General features: G+C 54.8%; 3 protein-coding genes across 3 annotated transcripts; 1 reads left to right on the plus strand and 2 right to left on the minus strand.

The window, feature by feature from the left end:
• Window positions 1-1,603: 1,603 nt before the first annotated feature.
• SFN (stratifin) lies at window positions 1,604-2,345 on the plus strand. The gene has a single exon (XM_010211090.2). The coding sequence runs from the start codon at window positions 1,605-1,607 to the stop codon at window positions 2,343-2,345; it is 741 nt and encodes a 246-aa protein (XP_010209392.1). The 5' UTR covers window position 1,604.
• Window positions 2,346-5,996: 3,651 nt separating this feature from the next.
• On the minus strand, window positions 5,997-9,856 carry GPN2 (GPN-loop GTPase 2). The gene is made up of 5 exons (XM_010211092.2): window positions 9,425-9,856; window positions 7,882-8,038; window positions 7,416-7,576; window positions 6,603-6,733; window positions 5,997-6,079 (listed from the first exon to the last, which is right to left on the minus strand). Exons 1-5 carry the CDS (start codon window positions 9,839-9,841, stop codon window positions 6,007-6,009), a joined length of 939 nt encoding a protein of 312 aa, XP_010209394.2. The 5' UTR covers window positions 9,842-9,856; the 3' UTR covers window positions 5,997-6,006.
• A 1,723-nt stretch (window positions 9,857-11,579) lies between these two features.
• Window positions 11,580-16,407, minus strand: GPATCH3 (G-patch domain containing 3). The gene is made up of 7 exons (XM_088531040.1): window positions 16,044-16,407; window positions 15,297-15,715; window positions 13,778-13,952; window positions 13,341-13,400; window positions 12,945-13,066; window positions 12,558-12,685; window positions 11,580-11,919 (listed from the first exon to the last, which is right to left on the minus strand). Exons 1-7 carry the CDS (start codon window positions 16,396-16,398, stop codon window positions 11,700-11,702), a joined length of 1,479 nt encoding a protein of 492 aa, XP_088387166.1. The 5' UTR covers window positions 16,399-16,407; the 3' UTR covers window positions 11,580-11,699.
• Between the last annotated feature and the right edge of the window lie 1,604 nt (window positions 16,408-18,011).

Raw genomic sequence — 18,011 nt, forward strand, 5'->3', positions numbered from 1 at the left:
GGCGAGCCAGGCCCTGCCTCCCTGGCCCCCATGGGATGTGCGGAATCGGAGCTCTTCCCTTTGTGAAACCGGTAGAGCAGAATGTTTTTTGCAGCCTCTTGGCTAATTTCAAACCAATTTGGCAGCGGTTCAGCCCCCATCTTGGCAGGGGCTGAGAGACAGCCCTGCTCCTTGAATGACTTGAATCAGCTAAGGGGGTCTGGCAGGAGTCTCCTCCCTGCAGAAAGTTGCCAATGGGGACAGATAGCTGGAATGCTCATGCCACAGGGACCAGCCAGTGTAGAGCTGCCCGCGTTCTGGGGCAGCACCTTGAAGCCAGGTTGGGACCAGAGGCGAGTGCTGAATTTGGGATGGTGGCAGCAAGCTGCTCCCCTCCAGGTTTCTATGGATGTTGCCCAGCTCTGGTGAGCCCCACGCCAGAGTCCATCCTGGATCCAGTGCATGGGAGACGCACTCCCTTTCAGCCCCATCTCCTCCCGCTTTCCGCACTGGGCCTGTGTGGACGAGTGCGGTGTCATCTGCTCCCGTGGCAGATCAGGGGTTGGATCCCCAACCGCCAATGGCCACAGCAGTGCCTGTGGCTGCACTCATCCGGCTAGGAACAGATGGGCAGAGCCACCAGGAGGGGTCTAGGCAGGAAAACAGCAGGAAAATGGCAACACCCAGCTGCCCTCTCCAGCTGCCCTGCCTGCAGCCTTATCCGCGTGGAAAGATCCCGAATCCACCCCGCCAGGAAGGGACATGGCTGTTTGCAGGGATGAGTCAAGTGGCGGTGCCGCCGATAAGGCGCCGGGTGCCGCCCCGGCCTCCCGCCCGCTCCCGCGCCGTGGCCCGGCCGCTGAGGCAGCCGCGGGCGCCCGGCGTGCGCCGACAGGCTGAGAGCGAAACTGCTGCCGAGCGCCAAGCTGATCCTAATCGTCTGCGCGCGGCCAGGCACCACGGGGCTTCCTTAAAACCCCCCCCCAAAAAAAAGAGTAAAGAAAGAAGGAAAGGGGAAAAAAAAGCTCTGCGATTGTGGGTTTTTTTTTTTTTTTTTTTTTTTTTTTTGTGGGGAGAGATCACTTCAAAAAGTCCCTGGAAATTGCAGCCCCTGAATGTGCTGGAGCCCAGATTGTCTGTCCTGCTGCCGGAGCGCCTTTCACCTTTAACGTGGGGCATGGGAAGGGCTCGGCTCTGGGATGCATCTTGGGTGGACAGTCCTGCTTTCCCCCCTGCCCCAGTACTAATATGCATGTTTTTTGGGGGAGAAAAGCCCTAAAAAGCATTTTAACGCCCATCCATACCTGGTGTTTCACCATTTCACCCCTTTTTTTCCTCCCCACCCCCAAGCAGTGGGACGGGGCAGGGGCATCCCTGGGGCATGGGCAGGGTCCCTGGGCCCCCATGCCCCCCCCAGGGTGTTGGGGATGAATCAGGGCGCGCGGCGGTGGGGCGGGGGCTGCAGCGGGCAGGGCGGCTGCGCGCGGCCTCCTGGCTCCTCCCGTTCTTGCTCCAGGCTCCGACACTCGGCCAAAAGCGGATCCCGGCAGCGGCACTCGGCATACGCTCCCACGGCTGCCGGCCCTGTTCGTCGCGGCTCCGTCTTCCCCCGCGCCACCACCACCATGGCAAGGAACCACCAGGTGCAGAAGGCCAAGCTGGCTGAGCAGGCCGAGCGCTACGAGGACATGGCGGACTTCATGAAGGCCGTGGTGGAGCACGGTGACGAGCTGTCCAATGAGGAACGCAACTTGCTCTCAGTAGCCTACAAGAATGTGGTGGGCTGCCAGCGCTCTGCCTGGAGGGTCATCTCCAGCATCGAGCACAAGACGGAGGAGGGCGACGACAAAGCACAGCTGGTCAACGAGTACCGGGAGAAGGTAGAAGGGGAGCTCAAGAGTGTCTGCAACGTGGTGCTGGGCCTGCTCGACAAGTTCCTCATCAAGAAGGCTGGCGAGGCTGAGAGCAAGGTCTTCTACCTGAAGATGAAGGGCGACTACTTTCGCTACCTGGCTGAGGTGGCCACTGGCGATGACCGCAAGGAGACCATTGACAGTGCCCAGAAAGCCTACCAAGAGGCCATGGACATCAGTAAGAAGGAGATGCAGCCCACAAACCCCATCCGCCTGGGGCTGGCCCTCAACTTTTCTGTCTTCCACTATGAGATTGCCAACGCGCCTGAGCAGGCCATTGCGCTGGCCAAGACCACCTTCGACGAGGCCATGGGGGACCTGCACACGCTCAGCGAAGACTCCTACAAGGACAGCACCCTCATCATGCAGCTGCTCAGGGACAACCTCACGCTATGGACAGCCGAGTGCTCGGGTGAAGACGGTGGTGAGCCTGGTGAAGAGCCCAAGAACTGAATTGCCGCTGCAGGGCCAGGACCTGGTGCCCACCTCCTCCCATCTCCGGTTTTCCATGGTTTTGTTTTGTTTTGTTTTTGGCAAGGCGTCTCGGTTTTTCCCCTGTCCCACCAGGAACAGCGGCTGCCAATCCAGGGGTTCTTCCGGCACACCAGGGAGGAAGGGTGGGAGAAGGCAGTGGGATGCCCACATTCATCCCCCATTTTTCTCCCTTTTTAATTCTTTCAGAGCCAGGCAAAGCTCCGGGGCAAGGTGGGGAGGGGGGCTGGGGCTTTTGGCTTGCTCTGCATCTTCCACTTGGGTGCCGGGCCAGGGTCAGGGGACACTGAGCTGGTGGCCAAAGCATCCCCAATAAACGTTCACGTGCACGCCTGCCTCTGTGCTCTGCGTCGTCTCTGCGGGGAGGAGGAGGAGGATGAAGACCATGTGGGAGCGGGGTGGCCATGCCAGCCCTGGTGGGTTGGGAGGGGGGTGGGTGGGGGGAAAGGGCTTCCCGGAGGGTGGTGGGAGTAGGATTGAGGAGCCCTGGGAATGGAATGCATTGTGTTTTTTTTTTTTTTTTTTTTCCCCTGAAAACTGCTGCAGCCAAGGGGGATTTTTCCCAGTGACCACCATCCCAGTTTTCCAGCAGAGCTCCCTGCTACCCAGGCCTTGTACAGGGCATTACTTCTGCCCTCTCCCCAACGCCAGGGCTGTGCACCCCCCCGCCCCAGCAATGCAGGTCCCAACACGAAAGAGCTAATTAAGCAGCGAGCGCAGTCACAGCACCCCGGGCAAGGAATGAGCTCACCGGATCCAGGGAGGATTCGGGCTGGGCCGCAGTGGGCGGGCGCAGGGCTTTGATGCCGAAAGCGGGGAGCAGCCGTTCTGTGACTCAGCCGCTGGCGCCCGCTTTGCCGAGACCCCCCGCAAAATCCCCCCCCCGATCCTCCCCCAGCGGCTTCCTCACTGGGGGACCTGAGGCATAACCGGGTACCCTGCAGGCGCTAAACCCCCCCGTCCCCATCCCCATTCCTATCCAGGGATCCTCCTTGGGCTGGGCCCCAGCCCCTCTCGAGCTGCCTGGGGACCTGCCACTGCTGTGCTGAGGTCTGTGCGTGCTCAGCAGGGCCCTGCCTCGTGGGAATCCGCTGGCTGCTGTGCCGCTGTGGGAGGCTGGGCTGTGCGAAGCTGGAGCTGAACCTGTTCTCCCAGGATGCGTTGCCCCAGGGCCCTGCTGGGATTAACCCCTGAGACCCCCGTGCGGCTGCTTTGCCCGCTCCCCAGCCCCTCACTCACCCACCAGGCCCATTTAGGAGCCAAACCCAGGGCTAAACTGGCATGGGGGGGTGCAAGGCCTGGAGGAACTGTGGGGAGGACAGTAGGGGACTGAGAGGGAGGGTGCTTTTCACCCCCCCAAAAGTGGTTTTGGGGGTACATGGGCAGCAGAGTGTGGCACCCCCATGCTTGAGGTGGCTCTGCAAACTCAGCAGGATGCCAGGGCTCCTGCTGGCTGCCGAGGAGTTAACCGGGTGTCCGGGCGGCAGCAGGAGCCTGATTTCGACAGCGCCCAAAATCGCAGCATGGCCGCGTGGGCGGCTGCGCTGAGGCGTCCCGGCCCCCCCAGGCCGGTTGAGCTGCTTTTCGGGGCCAGGAGGGCTCCCACGGGGGCTACACAGGAGAGCTGAGGGATGTTCACAGCATTGTGGGGCTGGGGGCTGATAAATGCACCAGTATTTGGGGGGCTCTGATGCCCCTGGGGCCGGGGCGGGCGCACTGCTCATGCCCTGCAAGGGAGCAGCTTGTGGGGTGTCTGTGATGGGGATGTCAGGCTTTAGCCCCAGCTCAAGAGAGGATTCAGCTGCCCAAGCCCACCCTGTGCCAAGTGCAACCTGGGCAGGATTTGGCTCCCTGGAGCTCCATGTTTCTTGGCTGGGACCAGGCAGAAGCTTCCCGGGATTTTCAGTCTCCCTCTGGCACTGGCACAGCCCCGCAGGGCTGGGGTGGCAGATACCATGTGGGTATTAAAATGGGAGAGCCCGGCTACTGCAAACGCTTTGATGGTGCTTTCATAACATCACTCTGACCCGACAATACCCTTTAAGCTCCAAATCTCCCAAAGCCATAAAAATCAGCCATAAAATTCTCATTTTATAATCACTTCTTGCATCCCCCTAATGCAACCACAGAGCTCCATGATGAATAGGATCAAAGTCTGCAAGGCGCAGATACATGGTTAACATTTTGGCTCTGATTTTCGGCTTGAATTCTAGCCTTCCAGCCTGAGATAACACTGAAGTGCAGCCACCACAATCGAGAATAACCAGGGAGGTCCCTGTGCTTTTTGGAAAAGCACTTAGGAGCTGATAAATGAGAGCAGATGGGAATTTGACTTTTATATTTGAAATGGCTGCATAATCTCTTAGCATGATGATCCAGTTGATGTGCAAAGTCGTGTGTGTGCATGACAGCGGGTGTCTTCTCACCCCTTCTCCCTGCTGGCCACCTACGTGTCTGCATTGCCCCAAGTTTTGGTCACAAAAGCAGCGAGATGCAAGAACTAGCCCAGCGCTGACTGTCCTGCGGCAGGGGGTGCAGTCTGGGAGCAGCTCCGTCCCTGCCAGGAGGTACAGCCACCCGGAGAGGGAATTACACAGGAGCAGGGAAAGTCCCAGGACTCGGGATCTGAAGAAGCTGCTGTAAAAAAACCATGTCCAGAAAAAATGGAAGGTGGATGAGGGCAGCAAGCCCAGCAGCTGGGGAAGGGCCCTCATGCAAACAATGTGCTCCAACCTCCTGCTGAGTCACACAGGGTCTTTCTTAATCAAAAGCCTGCAAAAGCCGAGCTGGCAGCTTGTGCGTGGCTGCGCGCTCGCCGCGCGCTCGCCGCATGCAGCGCCCAGCCCCGGCAGAGCAGCGCGCGGGAAGTGACCTGCTTTCACATCCCACACGTGCTCGTCCCCACTCCCTCCAGCAAATGCTCTGTCTGTTCTCAGGTAGATCATAGGGAAACGCAACGTTGCAAGCGTGGCCTGTTTCTGCAAACTACACAACGCAGCAGCTGCTGTGAAGTTCCCACCACTGGCTTTCTAGCCCCGGGCTTTGTAGCACTCTCAGTTTTATTTATTCAGGTTCAGTAAACTCACCAGATGAAAGCGAGATGGAGAAGTGTTTTATTAAGAAAGAGTCCATCATTATTTTTAAAACAAAGAAAAACAACCATCCTTCTGTCCTCTTCGAGACAGATTTATGGCTTCTTAGCCTGGATGCACCTCTCAATATGAGGATCATGCACATTCCTCCTATGCCATAAACCAAGAACCTTTGTTACAAAAGTCATTGTAGAAGAGACAGCTCAAACTGATTTTTTTTTCTCCCTGGATTGACCTTAGTCATGATGGGGAGGAGAAGATTGGCAAAGGCCAGTGTCCTGTGTCTTGCTTCTCTTGCTAACCATGCCTTGACCTGGCTAAATCCCTCTTGTTCCTAAGGAAAGAGCTGCCTTGCTCTCAGCTCTGTGCCTTGGGGCAGAAGCACTGGAGATGGAACCTGTACTGAGAGGGGGCCCAACTGCTGCCTGCAAAGGCTTTCACTTGGTCTGAATTCAGCGACACAGAGAATCCCTTAAAAAAAAAAAGGAGAGCTCTTAGAACAGCGACTGGCTGCGGGAGAGGCATGCGTGCTACGTGTCCATCACTTCTTCTTCCACGGCCTTGTCCTGAGAGCGCACATACTTCTCCTGCACCGCGAGCGTGCTGATAACTCGCAAATCAAGGAAAACAGGACAGTAGGGGCTGGGCTCAAAGCACTCCTCTCTGCAAGGAGTTCTAACGTTCTCAGAAAGGAACCAACCCCAACATTAGCCTAAAGGCTGGCAGGAAGACAGCAGTACTGGTAACAGCATGCATCAGCTGAGTTATTTCTGGCTCTGGTTGATCACAAACCTGACAACTACAGGGGAATCAATTATATGGTTTGGACAAAGCGGAATGAAACAGTGCAAGTGAGCATGAACAAGAGGGAAGATGTCAAAAGATTATTCCCACATTTAAGACATCAATTAACAAAAAAAATGTGGTGGCTTTGGTGCGGACAACTGTCTGCTAAGATCTGGGCTGAGCCACACTGACCTGCTGCACGTATATCACCAAACAGCATCATGTTATGTTACTAACAACCTGGGCCTACAGACTGCCAGCTCCACACACAACCCCCTTTCCCCAAGCCGTGAAAGAGAGATCAAAACTCAAGGCAACAGAGATCAGTGGAGAAGGATACGAAGTGAAGTGGAAATCAGCTCCCATTGCTGCCGACATCAGAGCCTCAAGGCTCCTGTGTTCCTGGTCTCCAAAGGAATAGCCGTTGGCTTTGTCCACCGCCTGCATCACCTGCCGCATGCTCTCCTTGTCCTGGAAGTAGAGCAGGTGACACACAGGGACACTGGGCCATCCCTGGAGGCAAGAGCCAGCACTGTGTGCACTGCAGAGTGGGCCAGTGAGCGCAAGGTCGAGAAGCAGAAGGGACTGAGCTGCAGACTGGGCTTCCCTAGATCTCCTCTGAGGCACTGAGTACAAGAGGTGCCAATACCCTTCACCCTCTCACCCCCTCCTGCCACCTTCTCCACACATCTCCCTCTGTCGCCACTTCAGCAAGCTGTAAAAAGAACATCTTAGCCCTTCCTCACAAATGTGTCCCTCCCATCTACTAATTATCTTGTGCTCCCTAATTCAACAATGTAATACTTTGCCCAAAATTGAAATGCAGGTGCAGAAGAGAAGTCTGTCCAGGACGCAAGGCCTATGTAGGCCCAGTCTCATTAGCTTTTACTATTCCTTCCGCGGTCACAAGCCATTTACAAGTCTGGGTGCATTTTCCTGCCCTTTTCCACCCCTGCATCTCCTAATATTAAAGCTTTCCATCCCTCATGGCTCTATTTCTTGCAGCCAGGATTTTGGGGGCAGAGGCAGTGAGGGATTCTGGTGCATAACTGTGGCAGTTGTATCCTTTCTCATGCCTGTCAGCAGCCCAGCTGCTACTAAACGCGCTGCCTACAAGTCCAACACTCCCTGTCCACTTCTCCTGCTGCATTACCTGGACATTTAGTGGAACGAAGGACACAAGGCTGTAGTCTTCAATCACCTCCACCAGCTTCTCATTGAGGCGGCGGTAGTTTTTAAAGAAGGGGTCGGAAGCTAAATGATCAACCAAGTAGGAGAGGTCCAGGACTTCTGTGTAATAATCCAGGTTGAAGGCTGCAAGGAAACACCAGCCAAGGGCCTCTCAGCATCTGCCTCCAAAGCACAGCACCTCTGGAGTGTGATTCAGCCCTCATGTGGGCTAAACAACTCCAGAGGTGTCCATCTTTCTGCTTGCACTAGATCTTAGCCTAACTGTGCTCCTAACATTACAGTTACTGGGGCTTCCCCAGCCAGAATATGCCACCAAGAACCTTGCAAAATCTACACCTATTCCCCAACCATCTCCCAGAAACACTGGCGAAAGCCAGTCTGTGCCAGACCCAGCCCAACTCCATGTTTCACTCTGCCAAGGTTCTCACCCAGCTTGCCGTATTGTTCAATCAGGTCCATCTTGGAGAGGACATTAATGTGGGGCAGCTCCACATGCAGCATGGTGGAGAGCGAGGTGCAGAGGACAGAGATGAACTTGCCAGGATCAGTGCAGTAGTGAGAATCCACCAAGTGAACTGCAGCCAGCTGCACAGCAGAGGCACAAGGGGAGAGCACAAGGTCAGATACAGCAAACAGTCCCTCTACTCATTTCTGGGACAATCTAAGAAGTGACTACAAGAAAATCTGTTCAGACTCAATCATAATCTCATCGGTTCCCACAAAATGACAGTTACCACCTAACTTCTAGTATATATATATGAAACATCCTCCTCATATAAATGGACATAAGTAGTACTGACAGACACTGCTCTCCTCTTTCTCAGGACTTCTTTCTTTTGCAGATGAAGCAAATACAGACATTCCTCTGAACTCTGCAGGGTGGGAGTTGCAATTAACTCTCACTCTGAATTGCAGGACTGCCGTGAGATTTCCACCTTCCCCACAGGAATGTTCATGCACGGTGAGCAGTCAGTCACAGTAACCGTAGCATACCATGCTGTGCTGGGAGAAACAATTGTCATGTGGTTTGAAATAATAATTAATAATTAAATTAATAAGCAGCTTGATTCCTTGTGTTTCATGCAGATGTAACAATGTGGTCTGAGATCTCTGTTAAGTTACTGCCTGTTACACAACGTTACTCAAACTCAGGGCTCTCCAGTAGAGCGCGGTTGAGTCACATCTTTGCTTCTGCAGCAGAAAAAGCAAGTTTAAAGCTCACAGGCAAGTGTAAGCACTAAACTGACCATCAAAAAAAAGGAGTGTAACCATCTTTTTTTAGCAACTGGAATTTCATGTATGTTTATTTGAATAAAAATCAATTCTAATGTGCAGATTCCCAGTGACATTCTCAAGCAAATGAACCCGCCTTTCTTGCTCACACCATACATGGTTTGCACATTCATGGTTTGGCCCAAATGCAAAACAAATGCAACGTAGGCAAGTTAGGGCCCTGGTTATGGGACTCTTCTCACCCGCATTTCCTAATTTGCATCTTCCATTGTGCAAGAAAGCACCCGGCACGTATGACACTGCACGCAGCGACTCCGACGGGCTGCAGGAGCGGCAGGTTGGGCCTCAGATGACGCCTGACGTTCTCACAGTGCAGTGCCAAGGACCCCCACTTCCCCAGCACAGGAATCTACCTCCCTGCTCCAAAAAGTGGCCCCACCCCAGATAAAGCACAAGAGCTCTGCAGACAGGAGCTGCGAGCAAGGTGAGAGTCTAGGAGAGAAGAATCCACGTGTTCTGTGCTGATAATGCCACTGCAAAAGTCCTGGACAAGTCCCTGGTTTTGCCAATCCCTCCAAGCACGAAATGGGGACAAAAACCCTCTTCCCTGATAAACCCCTTCAACAAAAAAAGGACAAAGAGGTTAGTAAATAAAACAGCCACTATTACCCACATCCAGGACCCAAAGCTCCCACTACATGGTAGAAAACCCCTGAGCCCACACAGGTGGTGACCTACCCTGAAGTCCCACTTGGCCAACTGTGCAAAGACGTTTTTCAGGGCGCTGTGGTGCGTGTAGAGCTCCACCTGCCCCGGGCAGTCAAACAAGAAGTAGTGACCGCGGAGGGCGGCCAGCTTCTCCTGCAGCCAGTCAAAGTTGGCCTCCAGGTACTCCATGCAGTAGATCAAGCCGCCGTTGGGTCCCAGCTTCAAGTTCTCCATCACGTCGGGCAGCGTGACGAGCTCGGCAATGTCCACGGCACACTCGTAGGGCGTCACCTCGTTGGCGGGGTCCAGGTTGACGATGGCCACGCGGCGCCCGATCCTGGCCAGGAACTGCTGCATGCCATGGCAGTAGGTCGTCTTCCCCGAGCCCGGCGGCCCGATCACCGCCTGCCCGAAGGCCAGCGAGGCCCCTGTGCTGCTGCTAGACATGTCAGCTCATTTCCTGCTCCTGGTAACACAAAAGTTGCTGCTCAGATTTGATGGTTTATCCATGCCCACGAGCGACCTGTTGGGCTCCGAGCTTGGCAGCTAATTTGCAACACTGGAGCAGGGGAAGCACCATGGCCAGGATGTTGCCCCACGTGCCCTGTTATCCCACCCACCGTGGCCACGTGCAGGTGCCACATGCAGGTCCCTGTCGAGACCCACGGGGCAGGGGCTACTGTTTGGGGTGACTTTCACCCTATCTGGGTCCTTCTCGACGTGGCAAGGCCCGTGTGTCCCTCTCCCATTGCCACCGTGTCCCCAGGCTGCCCCTGTGCCCAATGCTCTCCGGTTCCATGTCCCCTCATGTCCTCCATGTTCCTCCCTGAACTTCCCCTCCACGTCCCCTCATGTTCCTCTGTCCCTCCCGCCGGGCCCGGGTCCTTCTCCCGCCGGGCCCCAACCCCTCCGTCCCTCCAGGTTCCCTCTCCGCCGCCCCCCGGCCCCAGGAGGCCGCGCACCCCCGCCGTTACCGTCACCGTCACCGTGCCTCCGGCCCCGGGCCCGGGCGGCTCCGCGGCCCCCGCGCGCCGCGTTCCGGCCCGCTCGAGGCCGCCGCCAGCGCGGCGCCCCCTGGCGGCCGGCGGGCCGCGCCGCCGCCGCGGGGAGCGGGGACGCCGAGCCCCGTCCGAGCGCCGCGGGTTCGCGTCCACACGCCGGCCCCTCGGAATAGGAGATTCCCTGCAGAACTCCCAAATCCAGTCCCCAAAATAATTAACACAAGCAGCGCTGGATATCGGGCCTCAACCAGGGGAAAAAAAAAAAAAAAAACACAGAGGCAGCTGTAGTTTCAGATCTGTTTCTTCCTTTTTTTTTTTTTTTTTTTTTTTTTAATTTAATCAGTGCAGCAGAAGCCAGACTCATCCCAAGGCTCTGTAACCAAGTCCCAGGTCTCTGTAACCAAGCCTCAGGTTTCAGTACGTGCCCAGACAAACCCACTGAGGTTTGGGAGTAAAAGGAGCCTCACACAGAGCATGGTGAGGCCTAATCTCCCCTCCAAGAGAGGCCAGAGCTTGCAGGAGCAACAGCGGCCTCACAGCCAAGGCCAAGCGCTCCTGGCTGCCCATCTGCAACCATGCTCAGACTTGGCAAAGAAAAGGGAAACTGCTCTCTGCAACATGGCTAGAACCTTAATGAAGGAGTCCGGGGTGTCTGGCCAGTCTAATGTGACCAAGTCAGAGCTTGCAGGCAGGGAGAATGCTAATGCAGGTCTAAGGCTGCAGTGCAGGGTCACAAAAGGACAGAGACCAGGGACTCTGGTGCCTGGGAAAGGCTGCCTGTGTCAAAGAAACAGGCAGGACGTGGCCTTGCGTGTCCGACAGCCATGGAAAGGAGCACCACTGCACCCGACCGCAGGGAGACACCTCCCGCAGAGCTCCTCCGAAGGCTGCCAGGACGCGGCTTTCATCAAGACAAGTTTCTCCTGGGACTGTAGGATCGTCACACCCAGGCAGCACAAGGCTGCAGGCCAGCAGCAAGCTTTCTGCAGGACAGCTACCGTGCCACGTCCGCCCTTGTCTGTACTTGCCCTCCCCCGGGTCTTAGGCAGCAACTTTCCTCCCAGTTTTGGCTTTAAAGCACCAATCAGACAGTCCCCATCTCCATTGAACAAATGGGATGAAGCATTTCAGCCAAGGGAAATCACTGCTTAAATAGTGGCTGTGAAAAAGTCCCACAAAGGCAGTTTTTGTTATAACTTGGTTTCTTCCAAAAATAAATGTATTAACAGATCCGAGAGCAGCAGGGGCCAGCCTGCTGCTGGAGGGAGATGGGACGAGTACAAACGTTCGGTGACAGTGTGTGCTCAGTGCGACGGGGCACTGGGTCTCTCCCGAGTGCCACAGGATGCCCGGACAAAAGGCATGTCCTGTCTGTACTTCATGGCAGTGGTTGGCTGTCGCCTGAGCAGCAGGTCACCACTGTCCACGGGCTCAGGGCCATCATAGATGGTGGAGATGAGGACAGGACCATTCGGCCGTGGCTTCTTTGCCTTGCTGAAGGTCGGCAGTTTCTCCCCGTGGTACCTAGAGGGAAGCATGGACAGTTGAGTCCAGCACTGCCGAGGCAGTGGGAAGCCCCTCTACACCCAACTTATCTCCTTCACATTCTGCATTGTAGGAGCAGGGGGATACAGGGAGAAAACGATTCATATCCTACTCTTAGCTGTGTGATGGCTCTAGAACAAAAGCCAGTTCCCACAGTGTAACACAGAAACGCACAAAGGCTTTGGAAACCCCTGCAGAGAAGGCAGAGGGGAGGTGCTCAGCTCTGTCTCAGGCCATTCAAGCTCTTCACACATGGGAAAGGCAATCACAGCTTCGGTCGAGAGCACAACTCCTGCACAGCTCTTCTCTCCCTCCAGGTCTGGGTGCTGCATGAACCTGCAATGGGTCCCATCCTCCTGCTCTAACACTGCAAGCACAGGGCATCATAAATCCTTTCCAAGGAGATCTGACCGGGCAGACTCTGGATTAGAAATGCAGTGCACTGATCTCCAGAGCACTGTGGCAGGTCCTGCTGCCTGCTGCAGAAGGGCAGGCAGATCCGTGGAATGGCCTTCCAGTTCTGCTTCTCACTCCACAACTTTTGCTGCCAGGTATCTGCCCTACCAACCCAGTGGAAGCCTTGAACACATGCCAGCAGGACAAGGCTGGGTACTTACCCTAGTCCCCGCTTGCATCTGGGGTTTTGACCCTCATTGTCCAAAGCTTCAGACATTCCCAAGTTGCTGCTCCCCAGCCCCAGCCCCTCGATCCAGCCCTGCTGCTCCAACACCTTCCTGCCAATGCCCTGAGAGGGGAAAAAGCGGATCCACATTAGCCTGCCCCAGCACCAAGGCAGAATGAGCCCAATTATGGTCCAGGGTGACTCAAGCAGTGGATTCACTCATTCTGCAGAGATGCTGGATAAAGCCCCATCCTGCCCAGAACCTTTACCCCCTAGACCATCCAACCCCTTTGCTCCCCCAAGACCCACCTCCTTTAAGCATCACCCCCACTGCCTTTCCTGGCCCATTCCATCCACTCCAGAGGACTCATCCAAAGCTTACCTTAGTGTATTTCTCAAAAGTCCCAATCTGTTGCCCTGAAACAGATCCATCCTCTAAACCATTGCGAAGTCTCTGCTCCAGCCACATCCGAATTGAGTCCCGAGCGTCTTTATCTCCTCCATCTAAGGAAGAAAGAAGCTAAAATCAGAGCAGCATAACCCAGAAAAGTCTTTCACTGCTGTGATTTCCCCCATGGTGCCAAGCAGCAGGGAGGCAGAACCTATTCGTTTTGGCAAGCCTTGCTGCCAAACATGAAAAAAAAATGCTGCTTTAACTACTCTGACATATTAGACACTTTTAAAGGATAACAGAGTCATAGCTCCCCATTGCAGAAATTCTGCAGGCTCAGAATTCCTTATTTCCACCACTTCCTAGGAGGGTTTTCAGATCAGATACCTTTGTCGTAGTAGATGCTCATGTCAACGTCCCAGTCATCTGAAGTCTGCTCATCGAAATCTGCCAAGAGAGGGAAACAATCGGTGTTGGTGGTAACTGTGAAAGTCTGACAAAGAAAACCTAACAGATCAGTGCAGAGCTCATTTTCTCCAACAAAATGAAATAGAATGCATATTGGGGATGCCACAAACCAGTGTCTGCATAAAAGGCTACCAGGAGGACCAGAGGGGTCTCTGGCCATCAGGTTGAACAACTACAGGTTTTAACTATGGACTTTATAAGAAGGGGAAGAATTAAAATGTGATGGTAAGATGCCTGACCAAGAATAACCACACAGGGTAACATCTGATCTAGCTGCTACAGCAGGACTGGGCTCCCAAGTCCCCAGCCTGTGGTGCCAGTTTGTGACTCAGACTCGAGACAAACTTTGCTGTTACCTCCGTTCTCCTCCCGCCAGTACTGAGCATCCGTGTAGAAAACCAGCCCAGAGCCACCCTTCTCCCACTTCAGCTCGATCTCCTCTTCAAAGAGCCGCTCCTCCACACGGTCCTGTTTGGTCACATCCTCATGCAGAGCCTCGTGTCGTTCCCACTCCTCACAGGTATCGTTGTCCTGCAAAAGCAGCAGCGAAAGGTGCAATAGTGACAGCACAAGGCCCAGCCTCCTCTCTGCTTCCCTGACCCTCACGGTCCATTGCGAGGCCTTCCCTGCGAAACAGCTGCGTCAACAGAGCGCGTTCCAGCCTGCTGTTCTCAGGCACTGACATGACTGGCACTGATGATCTCACTCCCCTGACTAATGCCACCTTCAGAGTCAGCAGACAGAAGTGATGAAAAACACCACATCACACCCACTTCACAGCAGCCTTTCAGCAGCACAACCAATTCGTAACGCGAAGATGCCCATTTAAGGAGCAGGCGTGCTGTACATAAAGTCAGCACTAGCGACAAATTAATTTCCTTAAGATCCTTAAGGAAAGATTCCATCAATTCAAGAGAAGCAGCTTGCTGGGAGAGTCATAGATCAGACTGATGTCTTTGCTGCTGGCTGCCCAGTTTTGGGCCCGGCCCTTCATGAAGGCAGTAGCCAACTAAAAAACAGTCAAAAGAATGACTGGAGATCCAGGAAACAGAGTCTGGGAGAAAAGACTAGAAGAGTCAAGTTGTTTAGTCTGGAGGAGAAAAGACTGAAGGCAGCTGTTGAATAAGTAGTTTGTAAAGAAGGGAACAAAGTGTTCTCTGTGGCCGCTGTTGCGAGGATCACCTAATAGAATAAAAATGCAGCAAAGAAGATCTGGCATCTAGGTTTATCCTGGCACACACTGTCGAGGAGTGTGAGGAACAGGAATGGCTTGCCTGGGGATTGTACCATTTCTCTAATGACAGAGGTTAATGAGAACAGGCTAGACGACTGTCTGTCAGCTGGGGCTGAGCAAGATAGTCTGCAGGGAGCCTGTCCAGCCCAGCTGTCTAGAAGTCTCTGTCAGAAGAACCATTTTTCTCAGGACATGAAATGACTAATTTTAATCACAGGGGCATCCAAGGTCAAGGATTCATAGAGCTTCACATGTTGTTTCGAGAACACTAATGTGCTTCCAAATCTGCAGCCACATCATTTACAAGCAGAGCCAGGTCAACCCGCCAAGTAGCAGGGCAGAGATCTCCACCCGGAGCACCAGCATCAGCCTCTGCTTGTCCTTTTGGGCCAAGCCCTTTGAGCTGAACAATTTTATGCCACTAAAATTGGCCTGATTTGGACAATCAGTTTCTAAGACATTTATGTGTACTGAAGGGCTTGGCCACCAAGTTTCAAACAACCGTGTTCCAACCCCATTTTCAGACAAATGATCTGTACAATAGAATTAAAAAGAATAAGCTCCGAGTGAGTTATATCGATCCTCACAGCTTTGTAGCCGTAAGGATTAACCTTAGATGTTAACAGGAGAAATCCACTTACATCATCTGAGTGCAACTCCGCTGCTTCCTCCTTCTCCTGTCCCTTCCCATCCTCTTCAGCAGCAACTGGCTCAGACATCTCAGATCGTCCCACAGGCCCCTTGTCCTCTGTGATCTCATCCCCTGCTGCAGTATAAACTCCTTCTCCTGCAACCATCTCGGTGTCCTGGTACTCAAAAGGCACATTCCCATACCTACGGGACGAGCCTGTCTTGGGAAAATTCAGCTGCAATTTCTTGATAATCCGGGGAGGCAGCCTGCAGGCCCGGATCAACGCCAGGAAAACTTTCAAGGGTGTTCCCACGTTCCCATGTGGCATGAACGCAGGGGGGTTCAGCTCGGGCAGCCGTTTCAAATCCACCTCCGTGACAGAACCGCTTGCGGCCACCTTGTCACCTCCATAGGGGAACATCTCCGAACCTGCAGGAGAAAAGCAATTAATTCAGGAGGAGGGGGCAGAAGGAACAAACACAGGCACCAAAAAGGCAATAACCCAGGCACCCTCCTGGATACTGTTACAGGTGCTTTATAGATGTGGAAGATGAACAGAGCCAAAACAGCCTCTGCCAAACCCATGTTCAAGGCAAGGAGAAAACTCTATGAGGGATTTTGACTGCCCAGGAGACAAAAATATGGGGGTAATGGGGAAAATCCGTGCCAAAGGGTCCCCAAAGCTTCCCCCGTATCCACCCGCAGCCAGGCCCACAACGGGGCCGGGCCCAGCGCGGACCGGGGCTCCTGGCCGTACCTGCCCCGGGGCCCGGCCGGACCCTGCGCACGCGGCAGCGCCCGGGCAGCCGCGCCCCGCCGGGCCCGAGCCAGGGGCGCCCCGAGTACATGCGGACGAAGCGGCGAGCGCGGCCGGGCCGCACGGCCACGAGGCACGAGCAAGTGCGCGGCGCCTCCGCCGCCGCCTCCCCGCTGCTCGCCGCCGCCCGCTCGGGCCGGTGTCGGTAGTGGAAGCAGAGGAAGCCGCCGGCCTCGATGAACTGACTGAAGTAGTGGCGGAGCTGGGCGGAGCGCAGCGCGGCCGGGATGCCGCTCACCAGGCAGTAACGGGCCGCGCCGCCCCCGTTACCGACGCCACAGCTGGGCGCCGCCATCTTACCGCCCCCCCCCCCCCCCCGGAGCGTCCGCGCCGGCGCTGGACGCTCCTCGTCACTTCGCGCGTGGAGATGACGTCAGCGTCTCCCCCCGCACACCGCGGGCTGCAGCGCCGCCTGGCGGCAGCGAGAAGCGCCGCGGCCCGGAGCGCGGCGGGACCGGCGGGACCGGCGATCCCCAAGGCGGGTCACGGGCTCCGGGGAGGACCAGGCCCCTTGAGGGTCATGGCCTTGGAGGGCCACCATGAGCCCTGGTGATGTCAGCAGGAGGTTGGGGCCTTCTTCTAGCCGTGCTGAGATGGTTACGTGCCCGGGTCCGGGCAGCTGCCGCGATGGCCCTGCAGGGCACCCTACAGCCGTGACTCATGCAGGTGTCACCTCAGCGCCTGGCCCGGGGCAGCACGGGCCTCCTTGCATGCAGTGACTCACGATCCTCGTGGAGAATGCAGCATGAGATCACGCAGTGGAGGTGAGGGATGAAAGATGCCGTAGGAAAATGGTCCTTCCTCCCACCAGGCAAATTTCCAGCCCATTTCCCTGCTGCATCCGCGTGGAGCCAGGTTCCTGAGACCCTGCGTGAGCCCAAGGGACACTCTGAGACACCATGGCTCGTCCATGCAAAGGAGGGAGGACTGGGGGGTGAAGAGGGAAAGGGAGGCTTGGTTTGACCTACGCCTCCCCCTGGCACAGCAAGGTACAGAAAATGGGATGGTCTTCCCATCTCCACCGGGAGTTGTGCGCACATCCAGGTGAGTCACGGCATCAGCCTCCCACAACTGCTGCATCTGCCTGAGAGCCCTTGGGGTGAGACTTGAACGCTTGAGAAAAAGAGGAGTGGCAAGCGGAAGGGCTCTGATTTTGCTGCCTCTGCTAATTTCTATCTATTGGGTGCACAAAGGATTTCCTGCTGCGGGGCTGTTCATCAGACAGCCCTTGTGAGCAATGACTGCAAACAATATGCGCCGTGTCCCCATTGCGACGCTCCCGTGTGATGACAAAGCAGGACGGTTTTTATGGGGAAGGTCTCTGTCCCTTGTCATTCAAATGCCATTTGTGTGCCAGACTTGCAGCAGGATTTTCTAACCCCACAGAAAGCTTCAAAACTTACCACCATCTCTGAAAAAAAGGTCACCAACATTTTCCAGAATGCAAAACATTTTATTAAAAAAATAATTTACTGTCTCGTATATACAAACCACAAGAATATTGACTTACAAAATACTGACATCTGAACTCATTGTGAAAGCTGTAGGCAGAAGGAGCGAGTTTTCCAGACATGCTACATGTGCAACTAGCTGCAACTCAAGGAAGGAATGTTTTGTTCTACCACTAAAATAGCTCTGCTTGTTTCTGCAGTGTGTACAGTGGGTCACTTGTTGTCGCGCCAATGGAGTTAAGTTGACAGTCCAAGCCACCCTCAAATTCATGAAAAGCATCTGCATAGTGTAAAAGATGAAGTTAAGATGAAGTCCCTGGTGTTCATGCAGCACTATGGGCAATAGATTTGGCTACTCTTAAGTAGTTCATTGCTCTGAGAGAAATGCTGTTGTATTTCTTGGCAATATCCAGATCAGTGATTCCTCAGCATACCTAAATACCGCAGAATCCGGCCC

Source organism: Tinamus guttatus, unplaced genomic scaffold (assembly GCF_059628265.1).
Source record: "Tinamus guttatus ecotype Peru unplaced genomic scaffold, ASM5962826v1 Tinamus_guttatus_pri_ptg000397l, whole genome shotgun sequence".
In the NCBI taxonomy this organism is placed as follows: Eukaryota; Metazoa; Chordata; class Aves; order Tinamiformes; family Tinamidae; genus Tinamus; species Tinamus guttatus.

Bases quoted from the DNA above. Each gene is read 5' to 3' on its own strand.
- SFN (XM_010211090.2), top strand. From the start codon at position 1,605: ATGGCAAGGAACCACCAGGTGCAGAAGGCCAAGCTGGCTGAGCAGGCC.
- GPN2 (XM_010211092.2), bottom strand. From the start codon at position 9,841: ATGTCTAGCAGCAGCACAGGGGCCTCGCTGGCCTTCGGGCAGGCGGTG. The intron at 8,039-9,424 runs GTAGGTCACCAC...TCTGCTGTGCAG, and splicing joins TGGCCAAGTGGGACTTCAGG to CTGGCTGCAGTTCACTTGGT. The intron at 6,080-6,602 runs GTATCCTTCTCC...GCGAGTTATCAG, and splicing joins GCTGATTTCCACTTCACTTC to CACGCTCGCGGTGCAGGAGA.
- GPATCH3 (XM_088531040.1), bottom strand. From the start codon at position 16,398: ATGGCGGCGCCCAGCTGTGGCGTCGGTAACGGGGGCGGCGCGGCCCGT. The intron at 15,716-16,043 runs GTACGGCCAGGA...TTTCTCCTGCAG, and splicing joins CCGGCCGGGCCCCGGGGCAG to GTTCGGAGATGTTCCCCTAT. The intron at 13,953-15,296 runs GTAAGTGGATTT...CTGCTTTTGCAG, and splicing joins CGGAGTTGCACTCAGATGAT to GACAACGATACCTGTGAGGA.